Source organism: Eucyclogobius newberryi, unplaced genomic scaffold, assembly GCF_026437365.1.
Source record: "Eucyclogobius newberryi isolate DKJ021-1_F unplaced genomic scaffold, fEucNew1.0.hap1 SCAF_7, whole genome shotgun sequence".
Lineage (NCBI taxonomy): Eukaryota > Metazoa > Chordata > Actinopteri > Gobiiformes > Gobiidae > Eucyclogobius > Eucyclogobius newberryi.
The window spans coordinates 5,248,849-5,260,735 of NW_027316389.1; the positions used below are offsets into that span (position 1 = coordinate 5,248,849).

Sequence of the window (11,887 nt, forward strand, 5' to 3'; positions counted from 1 at the left end):
CTTTTATTGGTAATATTTGAGATGGGTCGTGGGACGGCTCAGATTGTTTGGCGGGCCTTATCTTGCCCTCGGGCCTTAAGTTTAATAGCCTTGATTTAGATTTTCTTGTGTTTCTTTCTTTTTCTTGCTCTCTGGTCTTGTTGTTTGAATTGAATACAAATCTAAATAAATCACAATACAAACAAATACGGATAAAATGGACTCAGCCCTAACCCTAAAACTGTGTAAATGTGACTATAATGTCCTTATTATTTTGATTTAGGCTGAACCCTTTTTACTCAGAAGTACCTGAAGCGCTTCGTTTCCTCAGTCGTTAGGAAGTGGCTGCTGTGTGTCATTAAACGAACAGAGGTTTAAACGTGTTTAGGTCGGAGCAGACTGAGCTCATTTTACGCTTCATTAGAGTTAAATCAAGGGAAAATAAAAGACTTCAGAGAGGACAAAACTGAGCCCAAAATGGTTTGATAATTGTAACGTATATTATTCAGTCCTTTAATACGGCCTTTGTACGGCTTTAAATGTACATGTTAAACCAGAGCTACTTTTACTCACCAAAAAGCTCATTCTTGTGTGTTTTAAATGTGATTAAAATCAGGTTTACACACGTTTTTCGTTGTTTTTTCCAGAGGACAAACCCGGAGACGTCGGGATCATCGTGGCTCTGGCGATGCTGATTCTGGGAACGTTTCAGTGGGCAGTGATCACCAGCATCACCGTGGATGGACTGGTACCAGAACAACTGACACGACTGACCACGACCAGAACAACACACACAACTGACCAGAACAACACACACAACTGACCATGACCACGGCCAGAACAACACACACGACTGACCAGAACCACGACCAGAACAACACACACGACTGACCAGAACCACGACCAGAACAACACACACAACTGACCAGAACAACACACACAACTGACCATGACCACGGCCAGAACAACACACACGACTGACCAGAACCACGACCAGAACAACACACACAACTGACCAGAACCAGAACAACACACACAACTGACCATGACCAGAACCAGAACAACACACACAACTGACCATGACCATAACCAGAACAACACACACAACTGACCATGACCATAACCAGAACAACACACACAACTGACCACGACCAGAACCAGAACAACACACACGACTGACCAGAACCAGAACAACACACACGACTGACCATGACCAGAACCAGAACAACACACACAACTGACCATGACCAGAACCAGAACAACACACACGACTGACCAGAACCAGAACAACACACACGACTGACCATGACCACGACCAGAACAACACACACAACTGACCATGACCAGAACCAGAACAACACACACGACTGACCAGAACCAGAACAACACACACAACTGACCATGACCAGAACCAGAACAACACACACAACTGACCATGACCAGAACCAGAACAACACACACAACTGACCATGACCAGAACCAGAACAACACACATGACTGACCAGAACCAGAACAACACACACAACTGACCATGACCAGAACCAGAACAACACACACAACTGACCATGACCATAACCAGAACAACACACACGACTGACCATGACCAGAACCAGAACAACACACATGACTGACCAGAACCAGAACAACACACACGACTGACCATGACCAGAACCAGAACAACACACACAACTGACCAGAACCAGAACAACACACACGACTGACCATGACCACGACCAGAACAACACACACAACTGACCATGACCAGAACCAGAACAACACACACAACTGACCATGACCAGAACCAGAACAACACACACGACTGACCAGAACCAGAACCAGAACAACACACACAACTGACCAGAACCAGAACCAGAACAACACACACAACTGACCATGACCAGAACCAGAACAACACACACAACTGACCAGAACCAGAACCAGAACAAAGCGCTCAGATGCACAGAATTATGAGACAGAGTATTTTGTAGTTTTTGTGTCTAAACACAGACACAAAAATCTAAATTCAAACCAGGATTTAACTGGAACTGGGCCAGGTCTAGAAAAAACCTGTTTAAACTAGTGCTAAACATGAACGAACCACGACTAAAACACGACCAAGTCCACATCAGAATGAAACTGGGCTCAAACCGGGACCAAATACTGTAAGTCCAAGTGTGAAAGTACTAAACCATGACCAGGCCAGGACTAAAGCAGAACTAAACCAGTCCTAGATCAAACAAAAACGGCTCTAAACCCTGCACCAGACTCAAAGCCGACACTCTAACCCTGTTCTGACTCTTTTCTTCCTCAGATGCGCTCAGTGGACAGAGTGTTTAAGTTCATAGACCTGCCCTCAGAGGAGCCCGTCTCTGGGAAGTCCAGCCAATCTGGTCCAGACATCGTCCTGGAGAACCCTCATGTCCAGGACTACTGGCCCAACCGTGGACAGATGGACATCCAGGGCCTGACGGTCAAGTACACGGAGAGCGGCCGAGCTGTGCTGAGCGACATCAACTTCTCTGTGGACGGAGGCCACAGTGTAAGGACTATTACTGCTATTACTACTGTTATTACTACTGTTATTACTACTGCTATTACTGCTGTTACTACTGTTATTACTGCTGCTATTACTACTGCTATTACAGCTGCTAATACTACTGTTATTCCTACTGTTATTACTACTGTTATTACTACTGCTATTACTGCTGTTACTACTGTTATTACTACTGCTATTACTACTGCTATCACTACTGTTATTACTGCTGCTATTACTACTGCTATTACAGCTGCTAATACTACTGTTATTCCTACTGTTATTACTGCTGCTGTTACTACTGCTATCACTAATGTTATTACTGCTGCTGTTACTACTGCTATCACTAATGTTATTACTGCTGCTGTTACTACTGCTATTACAGCTGCTATTACTACTGTTATTACTACTACTGTTCCTACAGCGATTACTACTGCTATTACTGCTGCTATTAATACTGCTATTAATACTGCTATTACTACAGCTATTACGACTGCTATTACTACTGTTATTACTACAGCTATTACTACTGCTATTACTACTGTTATTACTACAGCTATTACAACTGCTATTACTACTGCTATTACTACTGTTATTACTACAGCTATTACTACTACTATTACTACTGTTATTACTACAGCTATTACTACTGCTATTACTACTGTTATTACTACAGCTATTACTACTGCTATTACTACTGCTATTACTACTGTTATTACCACAGCTATTACTACTGCTATTACTACTGCTATTACTACTGTTATTACTACAGCTATTACTACTGCTATTACTACTGCTATTACTACTGTTATTACTACAGCTATTACTACTACTATTACTACTGTTATTACTACTGTTATTACTGCTGCTGTTACTACCTGAGTGACAGTCTCTGGTTGTCTCAGGTGGGTCTTCTGGGTCGCACAGGCGCTGGTAAAAGCACTCTGCTCTCGGCTCTGCTCAGACTGGCGTCCACAGAAGGAGACATCTCCATCGATGGCATCTCCTGGAGCTCCGTGTCCCTGCACACGTGGAGGAAGGCCTTCGGCGTCGTCCCGCAGGTAGAACATGCAGTATAAAGCTCCAGCACATGTCCCACAGGTAGAACACGCAGTATAAAGCTCCCGCACATGTCCCGCAGGTAGAACACGCAGTATAAAGCTCCCGCACATGTCCCGCAGGTAGAACACGCAGTATAAAGCTCCCGCACATGTCCCGCAGGTAGAACACGCAGTATAAAGCTCCCGCACACGTCCCGCAGGTAGAACACGCAGTATAAAGCTCCCGCACACGTGGAGGAAGGCCTTCGGGGTCGTCCCGCAGGTAGAACACACAGTATAAAGCTCCCGCACATGTCCCGCAGGTAGAGCACGCAGTATAAAGCTCCCGCACATGTCCCGCAGGTAGAACACGCAGTATAAAGCTCCCGCACATGTCCCGCAGGTAGAACACGCAGTATAAAGCTCCCGCACATGTCCCGCAGGTAGAACACGCAGTATAAAGCTCCCGCACATGTCCCGCAGGTAGAACACACAGTATAAAGCTCCCGCACATGTCCCGCAGGTAGAACACACAGTACAAAGCTCCCGCACATGTCCCGCAGGTAGAACACGCAGTATAAAGCTCCCGCACATGTCCCGCAGGTAGAACACGCAGTATAAAGCTCCCGCACATGTCCCGCAGGTAGAACACGCAGTATAAAGCTCCCGCACATGTCCCGCAGGTAGAACACGCAGTATAAAGCTCCCGCACATGTCCCGCAGGTAGAACACGCAGTATAAAGCTCCCGTACATGTCCCGCAGGCAGGGCCGGCCCAAGCCTTCATGGGGCCCTAAGCGAAAACATTTTTGGGGGCCCCTCACCACGTCATCAGAATCAGTTTTATTGCCATTGTCAGTAAACAATTCACATATGGGAACTTTCTTCAACGCAAACAAAGCGCACCAAAACTCCAGGGCGTCCGCTTGCCAGTTAGTTTATTCTCAGCACCTCACAAGCTCAAATATTGATAACTTAAATCCCACAATGCAACTTGGTATTCCGCTGACATCACCTCTACTCCCTGTACAAATAACACACGTCCCAGATATGTTTTTGGGCGTATTTGTGGGCGTTAAAGGTCTACAGCCACATTAGCAGTTTAAATTAATGAACAGGGGGGGTCTGGGGGAGATTTTCAGACCTTTTTTGGGTCTGGTGCATTTTAATGTGGTCCAGCCGCTAAAATAAGAGTAAAATGTTGAGGTTGTAATGCTATAAAATGATGATGTGATGAAACTGTGCCAGGAGAAAATGACTAAAGCCAGTTATTAATACATTAGTGTACTTAATTACTCAATACAATATTGGCTATGAAAAATAATTATGATCAAAATGATTCATTTTAACTGAAAATGTAAAATTAATAGTTATCCTTACTAATTTATCTTTTACAGCTCCCAACTGTTCCTTCTTGCTAAAGTGACAAAACAAGTTATATTAAATTAAACAAATGGCATAAGCATTGCTTGATTAACAATTAACACTGATAAAACAGTGCAAACATGTTATTCCCAGAGAATGAACAGAACTAAAAGTGAAGGTCCAAACCTCGCTATAGTGAAGAGACTGTGTTTCTGCAACTTTGCTACTTTTATATAAAAATATATAGTATTATTCTATAACAGACGTAATCATAATATGTCTGCTTATTTTTCACTATCAATTTATTATAATTTATAACAAATAGTCTAATGATGCTTTTTAAATAAATTGAAATGTTTTATTGCTCTATTAAAAGTGAATTACAATATAAATGTATGTTCTGATCTGAACATCACACACTGGACTCTGTGTGAAACAATGCTGCGATGTGATTGGCTGATGGACCTTACACGCATAAACCTTTACGTTCCTCTTATTGCACTTTAAGAAGTCAAAGTAAAACAGACATCACGAGTCACGATTGATCTCACACATGGTGATGTGAGAGAGAGGGACGCAAACTCAAACCGCTCATCTCTAACTGAGGCTGCACAGGGGCCCGGGACAGGGGCCCGGGACAGGGGCCCGGGACAGGGGCCGCACGCTGTTCGCTCCAAAGTCTCACGTCAGAGGTTCTGGACGAGACGGCGCTCGTCCGGACCGGATTTCCGCCTCTTAGTGACCCGGGGCATAGACGCCCCTCACCGGCCTCACCTGCAGCCAACACTACGGGGCTGGTGTAAATGTTAAACTTATTATCTTTCATTCAGACACATATTGTGCTCGGGGCAGAGCTCTCGTCGCCTCCAGCCTGAGCGAACTAACGTGACAGAATCGTGTTGTTTTAAACAGCAGCATTAACCGTCTCTTTGTAAGAGAAGTTCAATACCTGGAGAGTGTTGTTGAGTTTGCAGTTTCTTTACATCGTCAAGAAGTTTCTTCTTTCGTTTTTCGGCATCGGGGGGATATATTCCTCTGGACATGAGGACCACGCAGGGACCACGTTCTGTTGTGTTTATGTTTTGCTCTCGTTCTGCTCGCGCACAATGAAGTTGCCCAATCAGCGCAGGTTTGGTGTCTCGGTTGCCAGATTGTCATTACAAATAAATGCGGTTTGTGCGTTATATGTTACCGCTGCCGCGCCAGCAGCGCTACTACACTAGTGGCGCACGCTGCGCTTGCACTTCGCATAAAACGGGTTGCCAGATTGGGGGCCCTATTAACGCCTCGGGGCCCTATGCGGCTGCTTAGTTCGCTTATAGGCTGGGCCGGCCCTGCCCGCAGGTAGAACACACAGTATAAAGCTCCCGCACATGTCCCGCAGGTAGAACACGCGGTATAAAGCTCCCGCACATGTCCCGCAGGTAGAACACACAGTATAAAGCTCCCGCACATGTCCCGCAGGTAGAACACACAGTATAAAGCTCCCGCACATGTCCCGCAGGTAGAACACGCGGTATAAAGCTCCCGCACATGTCCCGCAGGTAGAACACGCGGTATAAAGCTCCCGCACATGTCCCGCAGGTAGAACACGCAGTATTTGTCTTAAATGAAGCCGTAAATAACAAAACATGGTAAATACTGATCAAACTAAACATGACTCTGATCTGACACACAATAAAACCATATAACATCTTTATTTAGTCCAACGATGGTTTAAACCAGGGGTGGGCAATTATTTTCCTCCGAGGCCCATTGTGGAATCCAGGTAAGTAGCGGAGGGCCGGCCCGCCATCATTGGTGTGACAAAAAAAAATCAAAAAAATTAAATATCAAATAAAATACCACTTTTCTGTCAAATATAGGCTATTTAATTCATTTCATGTCATATTTATTAAGGATACAAGTGCAGACAGATGCCTGAGGGCAAAAATATATATATATATATATTTTTTTAATATTACTTGGCATGTTTGGTGGGCCGGATTATAAAGACAAACGGGCACATGTGGCCCGCGGGCCGCAGTTTGCATACCCCTGGTTTAAACTGTCTCTGTGTCGCACACTGATGACATCACAGAGGTGTTCAGCTCCACTTCCTGTCATTTTAAACTCTTATTTCTTCACAAACTGAAACTCAACAGTAAAACCATGATAAATATTCACCACAGATGCCCTCCCACCAAACTAAGTCATAATTAGAAGAACGGCAGAACCTTCATGAGGACTTTAATGAGACGATCTGGTTTGTAAAGGATGAACAGTAAAGACGGTGAACGTTAATGTCATGTTAATGTCATGTTAATTAGAAGTGTCTAACGGAGCCGTGTGTCGTTGCAGAAAGTGTTTATTCTGACCGGGACGTTCCGGATGAACTTGGATCCGTACAGTCGCCATAGCGACGACGAGCTGTGGAGGGTCGCAGACCAGGTACGAGCTGTTAACGAGATGCAGGCTGTTAACGAGATTAACTCTTCTGTCTCGTGTCCTCTTCTGTCTCGTGTCCTCTTCTGTCTCGTGTCCTCTTCTGTCTTCTGTCTCGTGTCCTCTTCTGTCTCGTGTCCTCTTCTGTCTTCTGTCTCGTGTCCTCTTCTGTCTTGTGTCTCGTGTCCTCTTCTGTCTCGTGTCCTCTTCTGTCTCGTGTCCTCTTCTGTCTTCTGTCTCGTGTCCTCTTCTGTCTCGTGTCCTCTTCTGTCTTCTGTCTCGTGTCCTCTTCTGTCTCGTGTCTCGTGTCCTCTTCTGTCTCGTGTCCTCTTCTGTCTCGTGTCCTCTTCTGTCTTCTGTCTCGTGTCCTCTTCTGTCTTGTGTCCTCTTCAGGTCGGGCTGAAGTCTGTGATCGAGCAGTTTCCTGATAAGTTGGACTTCCAGCTGGAGGACGGAGGCTACGTCCTGAGCAACGGCCACAAACAACTGCTGTGTCTGGCCCGGTCCATCCTGAGCAAGGCCCGGATCCTGCTGCTGGACGAGCCCTCGGCCTACCTGGACCCCATGTGAGTGCTGCTGCTGCTGCTGCTGCTGCTGCTGCTGCTGCTGCTGCTGCTGCTGCTGCTGCTGTTCCTCGTCACAAACTCGGCTGGAGCACGTTCAGCTTCACTCACAGTTTGATAAAGTCCTCTCCCCTCCGAGCCTCAGAAACACTCCGTTCTGAATCTCCTCGATCTGTGATGTCATGTTCTACCTGTGACACGGCTCTAATTTATTTATTTAACATGGACATATTGGACAATATTAGACGAACCAGATGCAATGTTTTAAGTGTTATAAAGTGGGAGGAGCCGGAGAACCCGGAGAGAACCCACGGTAACACGGGGAGAACATGCAGACTCCACCGAGAGAGATCATGTGATGTTGCTCTGGTCCAGGAATCAAACCCACGATCTCCTTCTTGGGAGGCAGGAGCGCTAACCGCCTTCGCCACCGTCCGTTATTACGAGTCTGTGCAATTCCCTCTGCAGCCAGCAGATGGCGCACAAACATGAGTTACTGCTTTGGGAAACTAGAAATACAGCTTTAATTTAGTCTTTTCAGTTCTAAAACATGAGATGTCAAACTAAAGGTCCTCATGTTTTGAAGCTGATAACGACACATATAATGTGTAATATCTGGCCTTCAAAATAAAAGAACAAAGATAATTCTAAACTAGAATAAAGTTGTAAAATAATAGGCTCTTTTCATGATCCATCCATCTTCTACCGCTTTATCCGGGGCCAGGTCGCGGGGGCAGCAGTCTAACCAGGGAGTCGCCAGACTTCCTCCTCCCCAGACACTTCCTCCAGCTCCTCCGGGGGGATCCCGAGGCGTTCCCAGGCCAGCCGAGAGACATTGTCCCTCCAGTGTGTCTTGGGTCTTCCCTGGGGCCTCTTCCCGGTGGAACATGCCCGAAACACCTCCCGAGGGAGGCGCCACCTCAGCTGGAGGAGCAGCGGCTCTACTCCGAGCTCCCCCCGTGTGGCCGAGCTCCTCACCTTATCTCTAAGGGAGCGCCCAGCCACACGGCGGAGGAAACTCATTTCGACCGCTTGTATCCGCAATCTTGTTCTTTCGGTCACTACTCAAAGCTCATGACCATAGGTGAGGGTAGGAACGTAGACCGACCGGTAAATAGAGAGCTTTGCCTTTCGGCTCAGCTCCCTCTTTACCACAACGGTCGATGCAGCGACTGCATCACTGCAGCCGCTGCACCGATCCGCCTGTCGATCTCACGCTCCATCCTTCCCTCACTCGTGAACAAGACCCCGAGATACTTGAACTCCTCCACTTGGGGCAAGGACACCCCACCCACCTGGAGAGGGCAAGCCACCTTTTTCCGGTCGAGAACCATGGCCTCGGATTTGGAGGTGCTGATTCTCATCCCAGACGCTTCACACTCGGCTGCAAACCGTCCCAGTGCATGTTGCAGGTCCGGGTTTGATGGAGCCATCAGGACAACATCGTCTGCAAACAGCAGAGATGGAATCCTGTGGTCCCCAAACCGGACACCCTCTGACCCCTGACCACACCCTCCGACCCCTGACAACACCCTCCGACCCCTGACAACACCCTCCGACCCCTGACTGCGCCTAGAAATTCTGTCCATACAAATTATGAACAGAACCGGTGACAAAGCGCAGCCCTGAGGTGTCCCTCATGCACTGGGAACAGGTCTGACTTACTGCAGTGAACACAGCTCCTGCTCCGGTCATACAGGGACCGGACAGCCCTGAGCAAAGGGCCCTGGACCCCGTACTCCCAGAGCACCCCCCAAAGGACACCCCGAGGGACACGGTCGAAAGCTAATGCTATTGTTAATGCTGTTGCTAATGCTGTTGCTAATGCTGTTGCTAATGCTACTAACGACAGGAAAGAGGTTTAACCTGTCGACTGTGTGAATGATTGATAATGTTGTGATGTGTTTCTTTTAGAACGCTGCAGGTTTTGAGGAAAACTCTGAAACAGTCGTTCTCCGACTGCACCGTGATCCTGTCAGAGCACAGAGTAGAGCCGCTGCTCGAGTGCCAGTCCTTTCTGGTGAGTCTGACGAGAAGAACTAAACCAGGACTAAACCAGAACTAAACCACATTAAAAACCTCGACTTAAACAAATCCAGTGAATTATGGGACAGTAAATGGGATAAATATCCAATCTAGTTCCACAAGTTATGATGACTTTATTTTGAAAGGTTCAGCCAGTGTGAACGACCCAATCAGAGTTCTGTATTCTGAATACATTCATTTCTCATTTTTCTCTCTCTCCCCCTCCCTCCCCCCTATCTCCCCCTCCCCCCTCTCTCTCCCCCCCTCTCCCTCTCTCCCCCTCTCTCCCCTCTCTCCCCTCCCCCTCTCTCCCCCTCTCTCCCCTCTCTCCCCTCCCCCCCTCTCCCTCTCTCCCCTCTCTCCCCTCCCCCCCTCTCCCTCTCTCCCCTCTCTCCCCTCCCCCCCTCTCCCTCTCTCCCCCTCTCTCCCCTCTCTCCCCTCCCCCCCTCTCCCTCTCTCCCCCTCTCTCCCCTCTCTCCCCCTCCCCCCCTCTCTCTCTCTCTCCCCCTCCCCCCCCTCTCTCTCTCTCTCTCCCCCTCCCCCCCTCTCTCTCTCTCTCTCTCTCTCTCTCTCTCCCCCCCTCTCCCTCTCTCCCCCTCTCTCCCCTCTCTCCCCTCCCCCCCTCTCCCTCTCTCCCCCTCTCTCCCCTCTCTCCCCTCCCCCTCTCACTCGCTCCCCCCCCCTCTCTCTCTCTCCCCCTCCCCCCCCCTCTCTCTCTCCCCCTCCCCCCTCTCTCTCTCTCTCTCTCTCCCCCTCCCCCCCTCTCTCTCTCTCTCCCCTCTCTCCCCTCCCCCCCTCTCCCTCTCTCCCCCTCTCTCCCCTCTCTCCCCTCCCCCCCTCTCCCTCTCTCCCCTCTCTCCCCTCCCCCCTCTCCCTCTCTCCCCCTCTCTCCCCTCTCTCCCCTCCCCCTCTCACTCTCTCTCTCTCCCCCTCCCCCCCTCTCTCTCTCTCTCCCCCTCCCCCCCCTCTCTCTCTCTCTCTCTCTCCCCCTCCCCCCTCTCTCTCTCTCTCTCTCTCTCTCTCTCCCCCTCCCCCCCCCTCTCTCTCTCTCTCTCTCTCTCTCCCTCTCTCTCTCTCTCCCCCTCCCCCCCTCTCTCTCTCTCTCTCCCTCTCTCTCTCTCTCCCCCTCCCCCCCTCTCTCTCTCTCTCTCCCTCTCTCTCTCTCTCCCCCTCCCCCCCTCTCTCTCTCTCTCTCAGATGATCGAGGGCAGCTCCATAAAAACATACGACTCGATCCATAAGCTTATGAATGAGACGAGTCATCTGAAGCAGGCCATGAGTCACCAAGACCGTCTCAAGCTGTTCCCCAACCTGCACCGGCTCAACTCCAGCAAGAGGCCCCCGAACCAGGGGCCCCCGAAGATCTCCAGCCTGCCGGAGGAGAGCGAGGACGACGTGCACGACACCAGACTGTAAAGACCAGACCAAAATTGGGGCAATAAATGAACGATTCCAATACTAAATGCCCAAAAGAATAAATCAGAACTAAACCAGGTTCAAACCAGGTCTAAACCAGGACTAAACCAGGTCTAAACCAGGTCTAAACCAGGTCTAAACCAGGTCTAAACCAGGTCTAAACCAGGACTAAACCAGGTTCAAACCAGGTCTAAACCAGGACTAAACCAGGTCTAAACCAGGTCTAAACCAGGTCTAAACCAGGTCTAAACCAGGACTAAACCAGGTCTAAACCAGGTCTAAACCAGGTCTAAATGTAGATACTGTGCCTTTGTGTAAAACTGGACTAATCTATTTAAATGTTGTTTTCATGCTGTAAACGTCGCTCAGTTTTATTTTTTTACTCGATGCACTTTAGTCTGAGCTCGTCACAAATCCACGGACGTAACCACGGAAACGCTTCCGACAGAACTCAGTCAAATGTCTTTATTGTGCTACGGTTCAGGGCAAAAGATTTATAACCTTTTTATTCCACACTTCAAAATCCAAACGTCACGAGCGTCA

General features: G+C 48.4%; 1 protein-coding gene across 2 annotated transcripts in view; it reads left to right on the plus strand.

Annotated features, from left to right (window-relative positions):
* Positions 1–11,374, plus strand: part of cftr (CF transmembrane conductance regulator) — a 93,615-nt gene extending 82,241 nt beyond the window's left edge. For both annotated transcript variants that reach the window (XM_072435274.1, XM_072435275.1), the window contains 7 exons: positions 627–727; positions 2,291–2,518; positions 3,418–3,573; positions 7,257–7,346; positions 7,734–7,906; positions 9,818–9,923; positions 11,126–11,374. In XM_072435274.1, the coding sequence (XP_072291375.1) occupies positions 627–727; positions 2,291–2,518; positions 3,418–3,573; positions 7,257–7,346; positions 7,734–7,906; positions 9,818–9,923; positions 11,126–11,344 (1,073 nt within the window). In that variant the 3' untranslated portion in view covers positions 11,345–11,374. The remainder of the gene's footprint in view (positions 1–626; positions 728–2,290; positions 2,519–3,417; positions 3,574–7,256; positions 7,347–7,733; positions 7,907–9,817; positions 9,924–11,125) is intronic.
* The last annotated feature ends 513 nt before the right edge of the window (positions 11,375–11,887 follow it).